Genomic DNA, 24,803 nt, shown 5'->3' with positions numbered 1-24,803 from the left:
ACGCTTAACCGACTGAGCCACCCAGGCGCCCTTGTCTTCTTGTTTTTTGGCTCTAACCAGCACCCTTTGTCTTTTTATTAATTTCCTTTCAAACCTTTACTGAAAGGCACGCGTGTAAGCATGTATGCCTGTGCACACATACACACACACACACACACACACCCTTTTGTCTATGCATTCACCCGTTGATGGACATATGGGTTGTTTGCATCTTTTGGCTACTGTGAATACCGCTTCTGTGAACATTTGTGTACAAGTATTTGTTTGAGTACCTGTTTTTAATTCTTCTGGTCATACACCTAGGAGTAGAATTGCTAGGGCACATGTTAATTCTGTTTAAGTTTTTCAGAAACCTCCAAGCTATTTTCCACAGTGGCTGAAACATTTCACAATCCCACTGGTAATGTAAAAATGTTCCAAATTTTCACATCTTTACCAAAATTTGTTTTTTTTCCTGTGTGTGTTTTACTTTTATTTACTTTTTAAGTTTTTATTTTCATCACCCCGTACTCATCACAAATGCACTCCTTAATCACCTATTTCACCCTCTCCTCCTACCCACCTCCCCTCTGGTAACCCTCAGTTTGTTCTCTACAATTAAGAGTCTCTTTCTTGGTTTGTCTCTCTTTTTTATCTCCCTTTTGCTCATTTGTTTCATTTCTTAAATTTCACATGAGTGAAATTACATGGTATCTACCTTTCTCCAACTGACTTGCTTTGCTTAGCATTATACTCTCTAGTTCCATCCATGCCTTTGCAAATGGCAAGATTTCATTCTTTTTTTTATGGCTGAGTAACATTCCATCGTGTATGTGTGTGTGTATACACACATTATACATATATATACATACTACTCTTCTTTATTCACCAATCAATGGACACTTGGGACTGCTTCCATATCTTGTCTACTGTAAATAATGTACCTATAAACATAGGGGTGCACATATCCCTTTGAATTAGTGTTTCTGTATTCTTTGGGTAAATATCCAGGAGTGCAATTGCTGCATCATAGAGTGGTTCTATTTTTAACTTTTTGAGGAACCTCCATACAGTTTTCCAGAGTGGCTGCACCAGTTTGCATTCCTACCAAGAGTGCCAACACCTGTTTTGTGTTTTTGATTTTAGCCATTCTGACAGATGTGAGGTGATATATCATTGTAATTTGAATTGCATTTCCCTGATGATAAGCAATGATGAGCATTTTTAAAAAATTGGTTAATTTTTTAAAAGTTTATTTATTTGAGAGAGAGACCGTGTGTGCGCACAATCAGGGGAGAGAGACGGGGGAGACAGAAAGAATCCCAAGCAGGCTCCATGCTATCAGCAGAGATCTCTGTACCATGAGATCATGACCTGAGCTGAATCTTAACCAACTGAGTCACCCAGGCACTTCTGATGAGCATCTTTTCATGTGTCTTTTGGCCATTTGGATGTCTTCCTTGCAGAAATGTCTGTTCATGTCTTCTGCCCATTTAAAAAAAATGTTTTTATTTATTTATTTTGAGAGATAGAGATTGAGAGAGGGAGAGAGACAGAGGGAGACAGAGAATCCCAAGCAGGCTCTGATATGGATCTTGAACCCACAAACTGTGAGATCATGACCTGAGTTGAAATCAAGAGTCAGACACTTAATGGACTGAGCCACCCAGGCACCCCTTTCTGTCCATTTTCAACTGGATTATTTGGGTTTTTTTGGGAGAGGGGCTCAGTTTTATAAGTTCTTTATATATTTTGGATACTAACTCTTTATTGGGTATGTCACTTGCAAATATCTTCCCCCATTCTGTAGGTTGCTTTTAGTTCTGTTGATTGTTTCTTTCACTGTGCAGAAGTTTTTATTTTGATGTAGTCCCAACAGTTTATTTTTGCTTTTGTTTCTCTTGCCTCAGGGATCCTATCTAGAAAAAAGTTGTGATGGCCAGTCAGAGAAATTACTACCTGTGCTCTCTTCAAGGATTTTTATGGCTGTAGGTCTTTATTGAGTTTACTTTTGTGTATGGTGTAAGTGGTCTAGCTTCATTCTTTTGCATGTTGCTGTCTAGTTTTCTCAGCACAATCTTATCGAAGAGGCTGTCTTTTCCCCACTGGATATTCTTTCTTGCTTTGTCAAAATTAATTGGCCATATAATCATGGGTTTATTTCTAGGCCACCTATTGTATTCCACTGATCTATGAGTCTATTTTTGTGCTGGTACCATACTGTTTTGATCACTATAGCTTTGAAATAATTTGAAGTCCAGAACTGTGATGTCTCCAGTTGTTTTTCTTTTGCAAGACTGCTTTGGCTATTCAGGGTCTTTTGTTGTTCCACACAAATTTTAGGATTGTTTGTTCTGTGAAAAAATGCTGTTGGTATTGTGACAGGAATTGCATTAAATATGGAGACTGCTTTGCGTAGTACAGACATTTTAACAATAGTTGTTCTTCCAATCCATGAGCATAGAATGTCTTTCCATTTTTTTGTACTGTCTTTAATTTCTTTTATTAGTGTTTTACAGTTTTCAGAGTACAGGTCTCTCGCTCTTTGATTAGGTTTCCTGGGTATCTTATTATTTTTGGTGCAATTGTTTTTTTTTACTTTAAAAAAATGCTTATTTATTTTGGGGGGGGGGAGAGTGTGAGCGGGGGAGGGGCAGAGAGCTGTGACACAGAATGCGAGCTGTCAGCACAGAGCCCAATGCAGGGCTTGAACTCATGAACTGTGAGATCATGATCTGAGCTTAAGCACCCAGGTGCCCCTTTTTGGTGCAATTGTAAATGGGATTGTTTCGTTTACTTCTTTCCTTCCTTCTGAGTTTATTCATCCATTTTGAGAGACACAAAGACAGCGTAAGTAGGGGAGAGGCAGAGGGAGAGGAGAGAGAATCCCAAGCAGGCTCTGCACTGCCACTGCAGACCCTGATGCAAGGCTCAAATCCACAAAGCTGCGAGATCACCATCTGAGCCAAAACCAAGAGTCAGACACTTAACCGACTGATACACCCAGGCACTCCAATGGGATTGTTTCCTTTTCCTTCCTTCCTTCCTTTCCTTCCGTCCTTCCTTTCTCCCTTCCTTCCTCCCTTCCTTCCTCCCTTCCTCCCTTCCTTCCTTTCTGTTTATATTTGAGAGAGAGGGAGATACAGAATCCAAAGCAGGGTCTAGGCTCCGAGCCGTCAGCACAGAGCCGGACGCGGGGCTCCAACTCATGAGCTGCAAGATCATGACCTGAGCCGAAGTTGGACGCCCAACTGACTGAGCCACCCAGGTGCCCCAATGGGACTGGTTTCTTAATTTCTCTTTCTGCTACTTCCTTATTGGTGTATGGAAATGCAACAGATTTCTGTACGTTGATTTTGTATCCTGCGACTTTACTAAATTCATTTATTGGTTCTAGCAGTTTTTTGCTGGGGTCTTTTGAGTTTTCTAACTATATATCATGTCACCTCCAAACAGTGCAAGTTTTATGTCTTCCTTACTGATTGGGATGCCTTTATTTCTTTTTGTTGTCTGATTGCTGTGACTAGAGCTTTGAATATAAGTGGTGAGAGGGGACATCTTTGTCTTGTTCCTGACCTTCGCTAAAAGGCTCTATTTTTTCGCATTGAGAATGATGTTAGCTGTTAGTGTTTCACATGTAGCCTTTATTATGTTGAGGTATGTTTCTTTTAAATCTACTTTGTTGAAGATTTTTATCATGAATGGATGTTGTACTTTGTCAAATGCTTTTTCTGCATCTATTGAAATTATCCTACAGTTCTTGTCCTGTCTTTTATTGATATGATGTATTGTGTTGATTGATATGCAAATATTAGAACCCATGAAACCCAGGAATAAATCCCACTTGATCTTGGTGAATGCTTTTTTTAATGTATTGCTGGATTAGGTTTGCCGGTACTTCGTTGAGGATATTTGCACCCATGCTCATCAGAGATCTCTTTTTTTGTGGTGTCTTTTTCTGATTTTGGTATCAGGGTAATGCTGGCCTCATAGAATGAATTTGGAAGTTTTCCTTCCTCTTTTATTTTCTGGAATAATCTGCGAAGGATAGGCATTAACTCTTTTTTAAACGTTTGGTAGAATTTGCCTGTGAAGCCATCTGGTCCTGAACTTTTCTTTGTTGGGAGTTTTTGATTACTGATTCAATGTCTTTGCTGGTAATCAGTCTGTTTAAAGTTTCTATTTCATCACATTTCAGTTTGGGTAGATTATATGTTTCTAGGAATTTACCCATTTCTTCTAGGTTGTCCAATTTGTTGGCATACCGTTTTTCATAATATTCTCTTATAATTGTTTGTATTTTTCTGGTGTTTGTTATTTCTCCTCTCTCATTTGTGATTTCATCTGAGTCCTTTCTCTTTTTCTTGAAGAGGCTGGCTAGAGGTTTATCAATTTTATTGATTTTTTTCAAAGAACCAGTTCCTGGTTTCATTGATCTGTTCTGGTTTTTTTTTTTTGTTTTTTTGTTTTTTTTTTTTTTAGTTTCTATATCATTTATTTCTGCTCTAGTTTTTAGGTGAAAGGTTATGTTGTTTATTTGAGATTTTACTTGCTCCTTGAGGTAGGCCTGCATTGCTAAAAACTTCCTTCTTAGGACTGCTTTTGCTATATCAAAAAGGTTTTGAAATGTTGTGTTTTCATTTGTTTCCATGTACTTTTTAATTTCTTCTTTTATTTCCTGGTTGACTCATTCATTGTTTAGTAGCATGTTATTAAAGCTCTATGCATATGTGGTCTTTTCATATTTTTTCTGGTGGTTGACTTACAGTTTCATAGCATTAAAATCAGAAAACATGCATGGTATGACTTAGATCTTTTAGAATTTGTTGAGGCTTGTTTTGTGGTCTAATATGTGATCTATTCTGGAGAATATTCCACATGCACTTGAAAACAATGTGTATCCTGCTATTTTAGGATAGAATGTCTGAATATATCTGTTAAATCCATCTGGTCCGGTATGTCATTCAAAGCCACTGTTTCCTTGTTGATTTTCTAATTAAATGATCTATCCATTGATGTAAGTGGGTGTTAAAGTCCTCTTATTGTATTATTATCCATTAGTTCTTTTTTGTTTGCTATTAACTGTTTTATGTATTTGGGTGCTCCATGTTGAGTGCATAAATATTTATAATTGTTATATCTTCTTGTTGGATTGTCCACTTTATTATTATATAGTGTCCTTTGTCTCGTTACAGTCTTTGTTTTAAAGTCCATTTTGTCTGATACAAGTATTGCTACTCTAGCTTTCTTTTTACATCCATTTGTATGACAACTGTTATTCCATTCCCTCACTTTCAATCTGCAGGTGTCTTTAGGTCTAAAATGAGTCTTCAGTAGGCAATATATAGATGAGTCTTGTTTTTTAATTCATTCTGTCACCCTATGTCTTTTTTTTTTAATGTTTATTTTTTTAAGTTTATTTATTTTAGAGAGACAGAGATAGTGGGAGTAGGGGGAGGAACAGAGAGAGAGGGAAAGAATCCCAAGCAGGCTCCGCACTGTGAGTGCAGAGTCCAACCAGGGCTTGATCCCACGAACTGAACCATGAGATCATGACTTGAGGTGAAATCAGGAGTCAGCTGCTTAACCAACTGAGCCACCCAGGCGCCCCATCTCCCCAATTTTTTTTTGGTAAGATTTTAAGTAATCTGCACATTCAATGAGGGGCTTAAACTGACAAACCCGAGATCAAGAGTCACATGCTCCACCAGCTAAGCCAGCCAGGCATCCTCACCCTATGTCTTCTGATTGGAGCATTTAGTCCATTTACATTCAAAGTAATTATTGGTAGATACACATTTACGGACATTTTATTTGTGGTTGTTTCTTAAAATTTTTTTCTGGTCCTTTCTTGTCTTTCTCTCTTTCATGGTTTGCTGGTTTTCTTTAGTGATATATTTGGATTTCTTTCTCTTTATTCTTTGCATAGTTATTAGTGGTTTCTGACTTGTGGTTACCATTAGGTTTGTATATAACCTCTTCTGCATACAGCAGTCTATATAAGTTGATAGGCATTTAAGTTTGAACCCATTATTTACTCCTGTCCTCCCTATGTTTTTGGTACATGGTGTCATATTTGACATCCTTTTATTTTGTGAGTTCCTTGACTGATTTTTTTTTTTTACAGAAATATTCATTTTTACTGCTTTTGTGTTTCCTACCTTCATACTGTCATTTTCCCCCCACTCAATTCTCCTTTAATATTTCTTATAGGACTGGTTTAGTGGTCATGAACTCCTTTAGTTTTTGTTTGTGAAACTCTTTATCTCTCCTCTGTTCTGAAGATAGCCTTGCTGCATATTCTTGGCTGCAGGTTTTTTCCATTCAGCACTTTGAATATATCATGCTATTCCTTTCTTGCTTGGAAAGCTTCGCCTGAAAAAATCTGCTGATAGCCTTATGGGATTTCCTTTGTATGTAACTGTATTCTTTTATCTTGCTGCTTTTATTTATTTATATTTACATTTTATTTTATAGAGAGAGCGAGAAAGCGAGAGTGTGGGGGACAGGGGCAGAGGGAGAGAGAATCTCAGGTAGGCTCCATGCTGGCTGTGGAGTCAGATGCTGTCCTTGATCCCACAACCCTGGGATCATGAACTGAGCTGAAATCAAGAGTCGGTTGCTCAACCAAATGAGCTACCCAGGTGTCCCTATTTTGCTGCTTTTAATATTTTTTATCACTATGTTTGGCTTCATGTATGTATGTATGTACGTGTTTATTTATTTGAGTAATCTCTACACCCAATGTGGGGCTCAAATTCATGACCCCTGAGATCAAGAGCTACATGCTCTACTGACTGAACCAGCTAGGCACCCTTATATTTTGCCATTTTAATTACAATATGTTTTGGTGTGGATCTGCTTCTGTTGATTTTTTGGGGGGTTCTCTGTGCCTCCTGGATCTGCATATCTCTTTCCTTCCCCAGATTAGGTAAGTCTTTAGCTATTATTTCTTCAAATAAATGCTCTGCCCCCTTTTCTCTCTGTTCTTTTTCTGGGACTCCTATGTTATTATGTTTGATGGAGTCACTGAATTTCCTAAGTGTATTCTCATTTTGCAGAATTCTTTTCTCTCTCTTTTGTTCAGCTTGATTACTTTCTATTACTCTGTCTTCTAGGTCATTACATTGTTTCTCTGCTTCTTCCAGACTGCTGGAAGAAGGGCCCTTTATCTCTGCTACGTTATTCCTTATCTCTGTGTTATGATCTCTCTGATGCCCTCCACTATTTCTCAAGTTCGTTGAGTAACCTTATAATCATTGCTTTAAATTCTCCATTGGCAGGGCGCCTGGGTGGCTCAGTCGGTTGAGCGTCCGCACGATCTCACGGTCTGTGGGTTCGAGCCCCGCGTCGGGCTCTGGGCTGATGGCTCGGAGCCTGGAGCCTGCTTCTGATTCTGTGTCTCCCTCTCTCTCTGCCCCTCCCCGATTCATGCTCTGTCTCTCTCTGTCTCAAAAATAAATAAACATTAAAAAAATTTTTTTTTTAAAAATAAATTCTCCATTGGCAAGTACTTCTGCATGTTTTGCGTAGCTCTCCAGCCATGACCCTGTCCTGTTCAATTGGGACAAATCTCATCTTTTCATTTTGTCTAAGTCTGTGCTTGTTTAGGAGAGTCAGCTACATCTCCTCTTCTTAAGGGCAATGGCTTTATGAAGAAGAGGTCCTGCAGTGCCCTGCAATGTAGTGTCCTCTGTCCCCAGGGCCTGGTGCTTCGGGGAGTGTCTCCAACATGTGCTGCTATGTCCTGGCTGCTTTATCCTTCAGGCCACTTGTCTGCAGGGGCTCTCTTTGCCTGTTGTGGGCAGTGTCTGGTCCCTGGCCTGAATGTGGTGCATTTCAACTAAGTATTCTCTGGTCTGCTTGCAAAGAGACCTGTTGCTCCCACCTTTGGAACCAAGGCCTTGCAAAACTCCTGGGCTGGGAAATGTGTTGGCAGGGGTTCAGGCTGGTCTTCTGGGATGGAAGTGGGACCCAATGACCCGGGACTGAGGAAAGTGTGACTGGGAAGAGCAGTTCCACTGGAGTGGAAAAGGGAGGATTGGTGTAAGCAGTTTAGGTAGCAAGTGTTGACACTGCTGGTTCTCACTAGTGGCCCTGTGCTTATGCTGAGGGGTTGGGGAGGGAAATGGAGCCTGACAGTTCCTTTGTTCTTAGAGGGATCTCTCCATGATTGCTGCTTCACTGGGATACACTCTGAGGTGAACAACTAACCCTCTACAGTCTGTGCCTCAGGTGCTCTTCAAACAGCAGTTTCCACACTGTTTGTCCACAGGCTGTTTGCTCTGCCTTTTCTCCAAGAACGGCCCCAATGTCCTTTGAGCTCTCTCAGAGCCAAGCATGCTGACCTTTCAAACTTCAGGCTTTAAGCCCTGCTGGTTGCAAGAACTCACAAAATTTGTGCCCTGTCACTTTCCAAGCCAATTGCTATGGGGATCTGTTATCCCTGAGTGCTCTCCTGTGTGCTAGTTTGTTCTAGCCCTTCCCTGGGATCGTGGCTCCCTCCCCACTGCAGGGGCTGCATTCTGTTTCTCTCCTAAGCGGTGTCTCTGCACTTCCTATCTTCTTCGATGTGGCCTCTTCCCCACCTTTAGTTGTAGAGTTTGTTCTGCCAGTCTTCAGATCAATTTCTGGGGTATATAGGATGGTTTGACAGTTATCTAGTTGTATTTGTGGGATGAAGAGAGCCTAGGGATTCTCCTATTCCACTGCCATCTTCCCTTCCTATGTGCTTTGTTTTTAAATTATAGCCATTTTACCAGGTATGAAGTGGTATCTCATTTTGGTTTTGATTTGCATTTCCCCAATAGCTAATGATATTAAGCATCTCTTTATGTCCTTATTGGCCATTTGTATATCTTTTTTTGAGAAATGCCCATTTAAGTCCTCTGCCTATTTTTTAACTGGGTTATCTTTTTGTTTTTGAGTTGCAAGAGCTCTTTACATATTCTGGATACTGGACCTTTATCAGATATATGGATTGCAAACATTTTCTCCTATTCTATAGGTTGTCTTTTCACTTTTTTGAGAATGTCCTTTGATTGATGCATAGAAGTTTATAATTTTGATGAAGTCCAATTTATTTCTCTTGTGTTGCTTATTTTGGTGTCATATCTAAGAATTCATTGCTGAATTCAAGGTCATAAATGTTTGTTTCTGCTAAGAATTTTATAGTTGTAGCTCTTAAGTTTAGGTCTTTGATCCATTTTGAGTTAATTTTTGTATATGGTGTGAGGTAGGGATCCTACATCATTCTCTTGCATGTGGATATCCATTTGTTCCAGCATACCTGAATTATTTTTTATTAAATATATGGTTAAAGCATTATTTTAAAAGAAAAAGAATGATTCTGATAAAGAGGATGAAAATCCAATTACGAACTTGGGTGACTGCCAAACCATTCTTGGTTTGAATTAGCACTGGCTTTGAAATCTATGGAATCAGGAAATGACAGAACCTGAACCTTAGCAGCTAGCAAAAATGGACTGGAAGAGAAGTGCACATCAATGGCAGTTCTGCTAAAAACTCAGTGTTTTTTAGGGGCGCCTGGGTGGCGCAGTCGGTTAAGCGTCCGACTTCAGCTAGGTCACGATCTCGCGGTCCGTGAGTTCGAGCCCCGCGTCGGGCTCTGGGCTGATGGCTCAGAGCCTGGAGCCTGTTTCCGATTCTGTGTCTCCCTCTCTCTCTGCCCCTCCCCCGTTCATGCTCTGTCTCTCTCTGTCCCCCCAAAAAAATAAATAAACGTTGAAAAAAAATTAAAAAAAAAACAACAAAAAAAACTCAGTTTTTTTTTGTTTGTTTGTTTGCTGCTTTGTATCAGCTGAAAGCAAGCTCAGAATCTCCTTCACAAGAATTCCACCTTTGGCCAATAGGTGGTGCTCCGACCAAAGGAACCCAAGCCACTTTATTTTTTGATAAATCAGCTTGTGAGAGACATTCACTACAACTAATTCAAGTAGGGCAAACTGACGAGGCAGGACAAAAGATAGTGAAAGGGGTTATTCAGTGAAGGAAATGAGCCATTTTTCAGATTTAGATGCAGCAACCTGATGAGTTCTTTTTAAAAATGAATCCTGAGAATTTTAGATCAAGGAGCAGTATCCTTGGCTTTAAACTTACTTTAAGCTTACTGTGGATCACATGACAATCCCTAGTTTACTAGAATGGATTAAGGGATGTGTCCAACATAGAAGGGATATTGCCCTGACTCTCCCTTGTTACATATATGGTCAGTACCTCCTGAAGCTGCATCAGATAGTCAGTGCTATCTGATGAAGGAAATGAACACCCTTATGGGATGCCCCTTACTTGGTTATGACTGACACTGTAATAAGGGATTTCATATATGACTTTGTTGTTGGACCCCAGGAGGATATAAAAAGACAGTTTCAGATCTTTAATCTCAACTTCCTCCTATGGATAATAAAAAGATAAGAATGAATTGAGGACTTTACAAGGGAAATAAAATCCAGTAAGAGGACATGCAAAAGAATAAAAAGTTGAACCATTGTCTTTTTGTTGTTGAGTTATAAGAGTTCTTTATATATTCTGGATATTAGAGTCTTATCAGATACAGATTTGCCAATATTTCTCCTGTTCATAAGTTATCTTTTTATTCTTTTCATGATGTCCTTTGATGCACAAAGTTTTTAATTTTGATGAAGCCCAATTTGTTCATTTTTTTGTTGTTGTTACTACTGCTTTTGGTGTCATATTTAAGAATCCATCGCCAAATCCAGGGTCATGAAGATTTACCCATATGATTCTCTTAAGAAACACATACAAAAATTAACTAAAAAATGGGCAAGGACTGAAATGTAAGAGCTAAAATTATAAAACTCATAGAGAAATACATAGGGGAAAAGTTTCATGATGTTGGATTTGGCAATAATTTTTTGGATAGGACACCAAAAGTATAGGCAACACAAGAAAAAAAGAGATAAATGTTGTATGATTCTACTTATATGAGGCACTCAGAATAGACAAGTTCATAGTAGGGTAGAGCTTATCAGGGGATGGTGAAAGGGGAAATGGGGAGTTATTGAAAAGGGAAACTCTAATGGTTAGAATTTCTATCTGGGATGATGAAAAAGTTCTGGAAACAGATAATGATGCTGGTTGTACAACAATGTGAATGTACTCAATGCCACTGAGTTGTACACTTAAAAATGGCTAAAATAGTAAATTTTATGTCATATAAATTTTACAACAAAAATAGCAAATCAAAAAAAATAAGAGAGGGGGCAATAATTCAGATCCTAAAATAATTCAGTTTTTTATGATTAATTAAAAATTATATATGGCACAAAAACAGACACTTAGATCAAAGGAACAGAACAGAAAACCCAGAAATGGATCCACAAACAAACGGCTGACTAATCTTTGACAAAGCAGGAAAGAATATCCAATGGAATAAATGGTGCAAATGGTGCTGGGAAAACTGGACAGCGACATGCAGAAGAATGAACCTGGACCACTTTCTTACACCATACACAAAAATAAACTCAAAATGGATGAAAGACCTAAATGTAAGACAGGAAGCCATCAAAGTCCTAGAGGAGAAAGCAGGCAAAAACCTCTTTGACCTTGGCCACAGCAACTTCTTACTCAACACATCTCTGGCTGCAAGGAAACAAAAGCAAAAATGAACTATTGGGACCTCATCAAAATAAAAATCTTCTGCACAGCAAAGGAAACAATCAGCAAAACTAAAAGGCAACTGATGGAACGGGAGAAGATATTTGCAAATGACATATCAGATAAAGGGTTAGTATCCAAAATCTACAAAGAACTTATCAAACTCAACACTTTATAAGACTTTACAAGTCTTTTTTCCTTGGTTCTTTTCGTTCAACCAACTGCCCAAGGACGCCAGGCAATTGGTCTGGTTCATAGATGGTAGCTCCAGAATTGAGAGTAATTCTGTATGGAAAGCAGGTGCTCTGAGTGCAGAAGAACGTAGAATCCTTTTGGAAGGGGCGCCTGGATGGCTCAGTCAGTTAAGCGGCTGACTCTTGATTTCCTCTCAGGTCATGATCTTACGGTCGTGAGATCAAGCCCCACATCGGGCTCTGTGCTGGACATGGAACCTGCTTAAGATTCTCTCTCCCTCAAAAAAAAAAAAAAAATCCTTATGGAAGAATGTAATACAATTTTGTCCACTGAGCTGCATTATATGCTCTGTTCTTACCTGTGACAAAAGAACTAGATGCAAATAGAAGCCTTACTATTTGGATAATACTGATCCTAGGCTATTTCCAATCAACTTTCAATTGGTCTAACAAGTGGGTCATAAATAACTGGATAGTAAAAGATCCCCACATGTGGGGCCAGTGCTCTTTGGAAATCTCTATGGAAAGTCTGAGGCCAAATCAAAGCAGGCCATATGATGCTTACTAAAGAAACCCAATGCCAGGGTTGGAAGGTAAATGGAATCAACAAGTTGATGGCCTAATTCATTCTCTTGAAATGGCAATGAAGGTCCATGAAATGAATGGACATGGAGGGACTCAAGCCAGGCAGCAATGTACTAAACAAAGACATAGACCACTGGCCCCCACTGAAGCTCAAATTGTTAATAAAAATTGCTTTGGTTGCCAATAGTTTAGACCCATTTTTCTGTATGTATCCAATTTGTCCTTCTATTATTGGGAATGGACTAACCAGAAAATTCTTCTTCAGTGGTAAAGATGTGGGTTAAAATGAATGACAAATGAAAGAAAGGCCAGATTGTCACTGAGGGGAAGGGAGCCAAAAAATGAGTTCCACAAAAAGGAAAATCTAACATAATTTTGGTGCCTAAGGAGATGCTTAAAGGAAGAGAATAATATTTTCTCTTAGCTGTGACCCAGAAGCCCCTTGGGGCAAAGGACTCTGTCTGATGAAGTCTCCTCTTCTGAGAGAGAGTTGAACAATAGCTAACCTAATAAATACACTTCCCTCAGTGACATATGTCCTCAAAATAGATCAAGAGATGGGAGCTCTGTCTAGGACTGTATGCAACAATGCAAATGTTTTTGATTCTCATTTCACAGGATGGATCTACTACAGAGGAGCTATGTTGGAAAGCAACATGTAGAAAATATTTAGCTAGTTGAATATGAAATATATTAATAATCTAAATAAACATTACATAGCCATTAATCGTGATGATGGTTTAAAAAAGGTACCAGAATATGGTGGTAGAATGTTATCTACTGCATATCCCACCTGTCAAAATAATATTATGTGTAAGAATAGCTATTTGCCCTGTTACTGTAGGTGAATAGGCATCAGGAGGAAGAACAATTGGGACACATGGATCACTGATAAAGGATAAGAACTAGGTATAACTTGGTGGGTCCACATTCCTGAAATTTGTTTGGTTATGGGAAGTTCTGTGGAACACTCAAACCAAAGTCTACTTAGGAGTGACTACTACTCATATGATCTAAGCCTGGGGGAATTAACATTTTCAAGATATCAAATGTATTTCCTAACTGTATGAAAGCGGTCAGTACTCATGACAACATATCTGGTGTCAGACCATTTGAAATAAGAGAGCCTTCATGGAAGTAGGAGCTGCTTAGGAGTTATTTGGTCAGGCAGATTTGTTTTTAATGAGGAAAGACATACTGCTGAAAAAGACCTACTAAGGTCTAAGGAGTAAGGACAAAAGTGGCAAGCCACTTGAAAAGATAACACGATGCTGACAAAATGGATTTTATAATTAGATCACACACTAAAACAACTCGCCCAAATCAACTCAGCAAAGGGAACAAGACTGCGTGTTAAAACACAAGCTGGATTATTAGATACCTTAATTCAAATGGAGTCCAAGGTATCCCAAGCACAGTGGCTAGGCATTCTCACAGCAGAAACCTAGGTGATGCACAAATACGGGCCACTTATGGGCCCTACAGTCTTAAGAAAGTTTTGTTTTCTGGGGCGCCTGGGTGGCTTAGTTGGTTAACGGCCGACTTCGGCTCAGGTCATGATTTCGCGGTCCGTGAGTTCGAGCCCCACGTCGGGCTCTGTGTTGACAGCTCAGAGCCTGGAGCCTGTTAGATTCTGTGTCTCCCTCTCTCTGACCCTCCCCTGTTCATGCTCTGTCTCTCTCTGTCTCAAAAATAAATAAACGTTAAAAAAAAAAAGTTTTGTTTTCTACTGTAAGTTTTAACTAGAGGATGCAAACTATTCAGGTGCTCTTTAACAGCTTCAGCCCTTTGACTGGATGCTAACCATCCTTTCCCTACAGCACAGTTTGTGAGCACTGAACAAATTTTATTTTATTAAAATTTTTTTTTAATTTTTTAGTAATCTTTACAACCAACATGAAGCTTGAACTCATGACCCCGAGACCAAGTCACATGTTCTAATGATGGAACCAGTCAGGCACCCCAATACTGGATAACTTTTAAACAGGACTAGAGTGCTTCCTGTAGTAGATTAATAGGTTCTGTTGCTGGTTTCTTCCAACTGGGAACCAATATCTGTCAAACCACCTAACCTGAGGGAAGGAATTTAGCTATGTTCTCAAGATATTTTGAATCCTGAAAAAACAGAGATATGGCCTCTGATCTATAGTCCTATGAGAAATAATATATGGCTATAATAAAAGGTAGATTGTGTTGGGAGGGACAAAATAATTATACCATGATTTTCTGATTTATACTGTAACTACAGTGGTGCTGCTATATGGTATTACATGGAAGCATAAGTAAAATTAATATTGTAAATACTAACAAATTTAGTATAATACTGATATTAATGATAAAATATAGTGGGAGATTGAATTAAAGCTATCTCAGTACATTATCCCTATGTAGAAGAACTGGTCTGAGAAATATTGAGTTGATTAATGATAGATTAATAATTCAGCAGATTTATTAAGAAGCAGACACTTACACAGGTGCCTGGGTGACTCACCCAGTTAAGCATACAGCTTCAGCTCAGTTCATGATCTTATGGTTTGTGGGTTCAAGCCTCGTGTTGGGCTCTGTGCTGATAGCTCAGAGCCATTCTGTGTCTCCCTCTTTCTCTCTGCCCCTCCCCTCCTTGTGCTCCATCTCTCAAAAATAAATGTAAACAAAACAACCCAGACACTTAAAGATCCAAACAACAAAATAATTATATAGTTAGAAAAACGTGTAAAAGTATAAATGGATGGTTCCACTATCTGTTTAAATCCATACTAACCCCACACTGGATGTTGTAAATGTTTAGATTCTGCATGTACATTTTGATGATATATCTGATTATAGGATATTATAAGGCAAGTAAATGATATCACACTAAGGATTATTGTTTTATTAGAAAAAAGGCTTGATAGTGGGTCATGGGAGTGGACTGCTCTGTGAGAGCTATTTCCTGGAATTAGCTTGAGCTGTTTTGCTAAATTTCTGAATGACATTGACTTTGGTCAAGGCATAACATGAAGCATAGATGAAGCATACAAGTGTTGTGAAGGCAAAAAAGACATGAAAAGACATTCAACATCACTAACCATTAGAAAAATGCAAATCAAAACCACAGTCAGATATCCTTTTACACCCACAAGGACGTCTATCATCAAAAAACAGAAAACGAGTGTTTGAATGGATATGGAAAAATAGGAACTCTTGTCCAGTGTCAGTGGGAATGTAAAACGGCACAGGTGCTATGAAAAACAGTATGGTGGTTCCTCAAAATATTGAACACAGAATTACCATTTGATCTAGTAATTCTACTTCTGGGCATATATCCAAAAGAAATGAAAACAGGGGTTTGAAAAGTAGAATATGCATTGCAGAATTATTCACACTAGCCTAAAGACAGAAACAACACAATCAGCAAAACTAAAAGGCAACCGACAGAATGGGAGAAGATATTTGCAAATGACATATCACATAAAGGGTTAGAAACCAAAATCTATAAAGAACTTATCAAATTCAACACCCAAAAAGCAAATAATCCAGTGAAGAAATGAGCAAAGACATGAATATTCACTTCTCCAAACAAGTGTCTTTCCTTATAAGGAAAGAAGACATCCAGATGGCCAACTGACACATGAAAAAATGCTCAACATCACTCATCATCAGGGAAATACAAATCAAAACCACAATGAGATACCACCTTACACCTGTCAGAATGGCTAACTTTCACAACTCAGGCAACAACAGATGTTGGCGAGGATACGGAGAAAGAGGATCTCTTTTGCATTGTTGGTGGGAATGCAAGCTGGTGGATCCACTCTAGAAAACAGTATGGAGGTTCCTCAAAAAATTAAAAATACAACTACCCTATGACCCAGCAATTGCACTACTAGGTATTTATCCAAGGGATATAAGTGTGCTGTTTTTGAGGGACACATGCACCCCCATGTTTAGAGCAGCAATCAACAATAGCCAAAGTATGGAAAGAGCCCAAGTGCCCATCGATGGATGAATGGATAAAGAAGATGTGGTATACACACACACACACACACACACACACACACACACACACACACACACAATGGAGTATTACTCAGCAATCAAAAAGAATGAAATCTTGCCATTTGCAACTATGTGGATGGAACTGGAGGGTATTACGCTAAGTGAAATTAGTCAGTCAGAGAAAGACAAAAATCATGACTTCACTCATATGAGGACTTTAAAAGACAAAACAGATGAACATAAGGGAAGGGAAACAAAAACAATATAAAAACAGGGAGGAGGACAAAGCACAAGAGACTTGTAAATATGGAGAACAAACTGAGGGTTACTGGAGGGGTTGTGGGAGGGGGATGGGCTAAATGGGTAAGAGGCATTAAGGAATCTACTCTTGGAATCATTGTTGCACTATACGCTAACTAATTTGGATGTAAATTAAAAAAAATAAAATTAAAAAAATTAACGAAAAAAAACCAACCCAATGTCCATCAATAGATGAATAGATAAAATGTTGCATATACATAAAATGGTCTATTACTCAGCCTTAAAAAGAAGGTAAATTCTGATATATACCAGAGCATGGTTGAATCCTGGAGACACTTTGCTAAGTGAAATAAGTAAAAAACAAAAGAACAAATATTGTTATGACTCACTTACATGAGGTACCTAAAGTAGTCAAATTATAGAAACAGGAAATAAAATGGTAGTCACCAAGGGTTAGAGGGAAGGAGAAATGGGCAGTTATTGTCTAATGAGTATAGAGTTTCAGCAGGGGATCATGAAATAGTTCTGGAGATATACAGTAGTGGTGGTTGTACAACAATGTAAATGTATTTAATGCCACTGAACTATATACTTAAAAATGGCTAAATTGGCAAATTTTATGCTATATATATTTCACCACAATTAATGAAAAGTGTTGCAATGAATTTTGGGGCAGTTTGTATCGGTTTCTCAATACTGGTAACAGTGAGATTAATGGTTTGTACTGGTCTAGGAGCTCTGCTGTAACATAGCAGGAATATGCCAGTATGAGCAAAACCCAAAAATCCCTAGCTGAGATTCCATTTTGGGCTCCTTGGTCCCAAGATATTCTGTGTGTGTACATCTGTGGTTCCTTATCCATGAGAGAAAATGCATCCCACCTGGCCCTTGCTGAGATAGGACAAGATCCTGCACTTGGCTTCTCTGGATCCTTTTTGTGGGACGGCCATTCACTGTGACAGGTATTCTTACTTTAATGCTGTTGCTGTACTATACCCCTTTCCTATAATAAGTTACAGACTTATAAGTACTGTCATTCTGGGTCCTGAGTCTTCTTTAGCAATCAAACTGTGTTTAACTGCCACTGTTATTGCAGTTATCATAAGGAAAGGGAATACCACTAATTAATTTATGTTGTCCCACAGAGAAACAACTAAGATCATGAATAAGATGCAAGGCAGCTTTATTTTGCCTTGCAAGGTATTGAGCAAGTTTCTAGACATGTCCATTAAACTAAAGCAGAAGGTAGATGTTCACCTACTGTGAAATTCCTCCCTCCGGTACACAACCTCAAGGTACCCACTGAACCCTAGGAACTTAGATTTTTTAATTTGGAGAAAACTTTTTCAATAGGAACCATACCTGTGATGTCAGCTTCCCAGCAATCTGCATTCGCTCGATTTCTGCAGGAGATTTGATCAGCCGGAGGCGCTGTACCAGCTGCTGGACAGCCCGGACCTTATTCTTGCTCCTGGCTTTGACCTCAGTCAGATGCTGCATGTAGTCAGAGTGAAGCTGTGCGTGAGAGGGCCTCATCCAGTCATACCAGACCATATTTGTCTCATCTTAAAATGAGCAGCAAGAAAATATATTTTAAAATAAAACTAACAGCAACAAGAAATACCAACTGCTATAATGACTTGAACAAGAGTCAAAACCATAAAACCTGTGGCGTGGAATTCTGAAGTGAGCAAAAACTCTCTCAGGACTGAAACAACTGAAAGGTTAGATCATCTATCACTGGAAAGGCTATTCCCTGAGAATGGCAAGATATTCTGACACCGAATATCCAGCTTCTCTGCCCCTAAACTTCAGTGTTCTTTATATAGATGATAGATGGGACTAAAGCTCTTCTCAAGCTTTGATTTTATTATTTACTAATCATTAAAGAACAACTATAAAAATGTTCTCCACACTACAATTGAGCTAGATGCCCTGCTGAATTACTGAACATGAACGGACAGAAAAAAGTACTCAGATCATGACGTGGTTAAGTGTTCCCTTTCTAGGGCGCCTGGGTGGCTCAGTCGGTTAAGGGTCCGACTTTGGCTCGGGTCATGATCTCACGGTTTGTGAGTCTGGGCCCCGCATCAGGCTCTGTGCTGGCGGCTCAGAGCCTGGAGACTGCTTTGGATTCTGTGTCTCCCTCTCTCTGCCTCTCCCCTGCTCATGCTGTCTCTCTATCTCTCTCAAAGAATGAACAAACATTAAGAAAAAAAATTTTTTAAGTGTTCCCCTTCTTCACAATCTCTGTGTTAGTGAATGAGGTTCTTATTGCATTTAGGAGCAAATATTCACGGCTATAGAAACACTATAGTTGATGATATGTGCTAGTCCACACTTACCCAGGGCTTTTCCTTTCTCGTCTGCCATGTATTCTCACTAGAAGACCACAGCTCTCCTTTTAACTTTAGAGACCCAAGGAAATAGTCTGTATGTGCCTGAGATACATGATGAGAAGGCTCATGATGAAAATGTTCCCATTTAAACCAGGTCTCCATTCGTCCCTTTCTATTTTCCTGAGATGGCTTATTAGCAGCATTTCCAACAACTGAAGTCTGAATGTATGTTTTACGCAGAGTATTTGGGACAGAAAAGGGAAAAACCCTAAAAATTTTTATTGGCTATATATTAGTGATACAATCTCCTAAATATTTTCATTTTGAAATAAAAATGGTTTTTAATATATATTACATGTCAAATGCTAATCTTACTTTTAATAGAAATTTAATTGTAGTTTTTAAAAAGTAAAACAACCTCTACTACCTGTTTTCAGTGTATGAAATCATAGCCCAGGTTTTTTTGGTTTTTAAATTTTTACATAAATACGATTTCATGAATCTTTTCCTTTGCCTGCTGCTTTTGTCTAGTAAACTACTAACATTAAGAATGGTGAATGAGGGGCGCTTGGGTGGCTCAGTTGGTTAAGCGTCTGACTTCAGCTCAGGTCATGATCTGAGCTGGTCAGGTTCATGGGTTCAAGCCCCGCATCAGGCTCTGTGCTGACAGCTCTGAGCCTAGAACTGCTTCAGATTCTGTGCCTTCCTCTCTCTCTGCCCCTCCCCCACTTGTTCTCTCTCTCTCTCTCTCTCTCTCTCAGAAATGAATAAACATTAAAAAACAAAAAGGATGGTGAATGAGAAGTACTTTTGAGAAATACATTTGGTGTAAGGTTTTAACAATACTGGGTTAATGAAATTTAGACTATTGAATAGGACAGCTAGCAACTAATTCAGAAAATCAAAAAGCTAAAAAGAAAATGATTCTGTATCCCACATTTATGACAACTTTGAAGATATGAAAAAGTTCCACTAGTTTAGCTGAGTAATTATCTCTGTAAAATAGAGAACACTTGTATAAAGCAATGAAACAATTCAAACATACTGGAACTTGCATATTCAACTGAGTATTTTCTTTCAAAGAAGGCTTTGTATGGAACAAGTCCAATAAATTCCATGATCATTGGAAACAATTTTGGAATTCTCTTTTAGAAACTGACTTCAGAAATGGTTTATAAACCATTATAAATTAGACTTTAGAAAATTAGAAAATTAGACATTAGAAAATTAGACTTTAATTTTACACTATATATTTTTTTATCTAAAATTAGACTTTAATTTTACAGCCATATATTATTTTGTCTAAAATTAGTACTTTACAATTTGATTATCTATGTTATTTACCAATTTGGCTCTAAGTGACTTTTGGACACTTCAAAAAATAAAATGCTTCCCAGGCTGTAGATTTACAAGAATCATTAAAGACAGTTTATAATGTAGTGTAGATTCTAAAAAGTTCCAGAAAAAGAATCTCAAAATGTTATGAGTGATTATAATTTTACCAGAAGAAATGTAGAAAAAGTGACTATTTTGAGTGGCATGGACTCAACTCTGTACTGTATGAATCTCCTGAGAATCTTGTTAAAAGGCAGATTCTGATCTAACAGATATGGAAGGGGGGGGGGCTAAAATTTTACATTTCCGCTATCTATTATGCTTTTGTAATTCTATTATGTATCACCAGGTAATTGTGATGCTGGTGAAGCACTGATCATTCTTTGAGAATACTGCTTCTTTCTGAAGAGTTGGCAGAAGTAATATGTAGTGGTCAAAGGTGGATGGATTGGTTGGTAATCTTGAAGAGTGATCCATGCCCATCCTCCACTTTAAAAGAAAATTCTCTCTGCGATTTCAAACTAGGACAGTTCACAGTCTCTATGAATGAATAATTTAACAAAGACTTAGCAAATGCGTAAATGAAATATTTAGTCTTGTGGAAAAGATTTATGTTCCTTTCATGGTGCTCAAGGAAATGCTGCCATGATCATCATTTTAGAAAATTAAGAACTTTAGGGACGCCTGGGTGGCTCAGTCGGTTAAGTGTTTGGCTCTTGATCTCAGCTCAGGTCATGATCTCACAGTTCCTGAGACCTTGAGCCTTGTGTCCGGCTCTGTGCTGATAGCACGGAGCCCATTTAGGATTTTCTCTCTCTCTTTCTCTCTCTGTCCCTCCTGCGCTTGTGCACTGACTCTCTCAAAATAAATAAATACATTTTAAAAAAAGAGAAAGAAAAAATGAACAACTTTGTCTAAATAGGCAAGGAAGGTCTTAATCCCAAATCTGGCCTGTGATTTGACCTCTGTTCCATTTATTACCTTTCAATTTTGGTACTAGATGTTGAAATTCTTCTAGTGTATAGGCTTCATCCACTCCTGTTAAAGCTATTGCTCCATCAGTGCCAGATCGTGGGCCATCCCAAAGTTCTCGACTAGGGTCTCTCCGAGGTACAAAAAGCATGGCCTTATGTGCTGGTAACTGCTTGCCAGGGAGGCTCTGAAGGACCAGAATGCTATCGGGCTCTTGGAATCCACACAGGTACAGGAAATTGTTGTCTTGGTGGAAAGTATAGGGGATATCATTGCTCATGTAGTATGTAGGGTTGGACAGCAGAACCACCGTCTGGTCTGTCCCACTCTGCCCTTGTGTTTCCTTGTGAATCAGAGACATTAGTTTGTGTCTGCGAAGTGCATATTCCACTTGAGATAGTCCTGGCGTCACCTCTCCTAGAAATGAGAAATAACAGCGATGCTTTGCATTTATATAGTGCCAAAGTACTTTTAAGGTAACAATATTAGATGGAAACACACAAGTTCATTTCTTCAATTTATGCCAAATCTATTCATAGCACATGGGGAATGAAGGAGATGGCACAGGTCCAAATTTTCTATTCCACTGTAAAAAATTTGGAAATGATAGTTAAACGTGGTCCTGCGTGAAAACCAGGATCATGACCCCTTAATATCTCTTGTAGCTCTTTCATTCTTTTACTCATTTGATCAAATATTTACTAAACATTATCATGTGGAAGGCATTGCTAGGCATATATAATAAGGTTGACTTGAAGTATCAACATGAAAGGCGAGGAGAAGGATCACATTATCCGTGTATGACTTTCCTGAAAGAATGTAAACTCCATGAGGACATAGATTTTTGTCTGTTTGTTCAGTGTTATATTCCTGGAGACTAGAATAACAACTGGAAAATAGCAGGCACTTGATAAATTATTTGTTAAATGATGTATAATTTTTAACATAATAAGGCCAATCTCCTTCTGAATTTCCAAAGCATAATAATACCCTTCTAATAGGTCTTTTTATATTAATAGTAGAGATGGGTACATATAATCTCCTTAAGGGTTCCCTCCCTGAGGGAAAATCTTTGTATTTTCCAATTGGGGTCATCTTTGTATTTTTTTTTTAACGTTTATTTATTTTTGAGACAGAGACAGAGCATGAACGGGGGAGGGTCAGAGAGAGGGAGACACAGAATCCGAAACAGGCTCCAGGCTCTGAGCTGTCAGCACAGAGCCCGATGCGGGGCTCGAACTCACGGACCGCGAGATCGTGACCTGAGCCGAAGTCGGCTGCCTAACCGACTGAGCCACCCAGGCGCCCCTCATCTTTGTATTTAAAAAAATTTTTTTTCAACGTTTTTATTTATTTTTGGGACAGAGAGAGAGACAGAGCATGAACGGGGGAGGGGCAGAGAGAGAGGGAGACACAGAATCGGAAACAGGCTCCAGGCTCTGAGCCATCAGCCCAGAGCCTGACGCGGGACTCGAACTCACGGACCGCGAGATCGTGACCTGGCTGAAGTTGGACGCTTAACCGACTGCGCCACCCAGGCTCCCCTCATCTTTGTATTTTTAAAAAACTTTAATAATATTATCTACTCCTTAGGGCTGTCAGGAGAAGTAAACTTGATAAAGCATGTGGTTCTTAAGGATTGAAGACTCCCTAGGGAATCTTTAAAAAGCTGTGGATTCACTGTTTACTGCACCTAGGCACACACAAACTTTTGACATACAATTTCAAGAATATCTGATTCCCCTAAGCCCTCCCACAAAACTTGTATTAAGAACCTGTGTTATGAAATGTTATGTGTTAGTTCTCAATATTAGCACCCAGCAGACTGTCTGGCTTCTAGCCCAGTGGTGACTGGGTGAATGCTTCCCTTCTGAAATGGAAATCATGCCTGCTCTTGCTTTAGGTTCCAAAGTAAAAGAACTATGAAAACACTCATCAAAGCTGTATCCCTCAGCCTATACTTAGCATTAATAATAGTAAAACAACACCTGATGCTTACTGAATACTTTTTATGTGTCTGGTACTATCCTAATTATTTACAGTTATCAACTCGTTTAATCTTTACATTGATTCCATGATGTGGAGTACTATTATTATTCCCTGTAGTATCGAGGCTTCATATGCAAGTATGAAAAGATAGCCATGAAATACTGCTGTATGAAAAAATTACAGAACAAGATGGATAATATGATCCCATTTATGTTAAAAAAGAATAAAAAGAAAAAAAGAAGAGAGAGAAAAAATTTAGTAAAGAATCTCAATTTTTATAGTAGTAATCTATGGGGATTGAGTTAAGACTAAAATTTTCTTTTTAACATGCTTTTTAATATTACTTGAATTTTGTTTCAATGAGTATATACTTTTATAATAAAAATTCCAAATAAAGAGAAAAAGAGAATAAAAGAGAGAAATCATGGACAGTCCATTCCATACTCATGACCTACAATGGCTCTTTATTGTCCATTACATCAAATTCAAACTCAAGTAGATTTTAATGCTTTCTACCAGAGGATTCCAACTTATCTTTATATTTATTTATAAACATAAATATCTTTATATTTATTTAACTTTAAAAAAGCAGCTTTATTGAGATATTATTTACATACCGTACAATCTACCCACTTAAAGTATACAAATCAGTGGTTTTTGGTATATTCACACAATTGTGCAAACATTACAAAAATCAGTTTTAGAGGGGCGCCTGGGTGGCTCAGTCGGTTGAGCGTCCGACTTCGGCTCAGGTCATAATCTCACTCAAGTCCGTGAGTTTGAGCCCCGCATCGGGCTCTGTGCTGACAGCTCAGAGCCTGGAGCCTGCTTCGGATTCTGTGTCTCCCTCTCTCTCTGACCCTCCCCCGTTCATGCTCTGCCTCTGTCTCAAAAATAAATAAACATTAAAAAATTAAAAAAAAAACAAAAACAAAAAGTCAGTTTTAGAGTATTTCATCACTCCCAAAAGAAACCCTTGCCCATTAGTAGTCACTCCCCATCTCCTCCCAATCTGCACCCACAGCCCTTGGCAACCAGTAATCTATTTTCTGTCTTTATGGATTTGTCTCTTGTAGAGATTTAATATGATGAAATCACACAATATATGGTCTTTGGTGATGTGGCCAACTTTTTAAAATCATTTCTCCAATTATTCTGAAATCAATTCCTTCTTATGTCTTACATAGCTCTAATCTATTCTTTCCCTAGTACCTTGCTTATGATGTGTCCCTTTTCCAAAATTTCTTCTCCCTCCATAGCAATTCCACTCCCAAGATTTTGGGCTCAATGCATGTTTGTTTTTAGACTCCTCTCATTCAAAAGGCTTTCCTGATTAGCCTAGATCACATTGATTTGTCCCTCTGAATTATTTAAGTTAACTGTTTCATTTTCTTATATATATACATCCTATAGTTGTGTATAAGTGTAATCACATCATACTGAACTCTCAATAGTTAAATATTTTCCCCCTTTTCCTTTGCTGTTTGACTCTTCACTCCCCTTCCCTTCTACCCACATCAATACCTCACCCACG

At 38.5% G+C, this 24,803-nt stretch overlaps 1 protein-coding gene across 4 annotated transcripts in view; it reads right to left on the bottom strand.

The window, feature by feature from the left end:
- Positions 1–24,803, bottom strand: part of XPNPEP3 (X-prolyl aminopeptidase 3) — a 73,608-nt gene that overhangs the window by 23,821 nt on the left and 24,984 nt on the right. For all 4 annotated transcript variants that reach the window (XM_053226842.1, XM_015077875.3, XM_027070645.2 and 1 more), the window contains 2 exons: positions 21,290–21,697; positions 17,997–18,199 (listed from right to left, as the gene is read on the bottom strand). In XM_053226842.1, coding sequence (XP_053082817.1) covers positions 17,997–18,199; positions 21,290–21,697 — 611 coding nt within the window. The remainder of the gene's footprint in view (positions 1–17,996; positions 18,200–21,289; positions 21,698–24,803) is intronic.

The sequence above is a fragment of the Acinonyx jubatus genome, chromosome B4 (assembly GCF_027475565.1).
Source record: "Acinonyx jubatus isolate Ajub_Pintada_27869175 chromosome B4, VMU_Ajub_asm_v1.0, whole genome shotgun sequence".
Lineage (NCBI taxonomy): Eukaryota > Metazoa > Chordata > Mammalia > Carnivora > Felidae > Acinonyx > Acinonyx jubatus.
The sequence above is the reverse complement of the archived record's forward strand: the minus strand, read 5'-3'. Positions and strand labels throughout refer to the sequence as shown.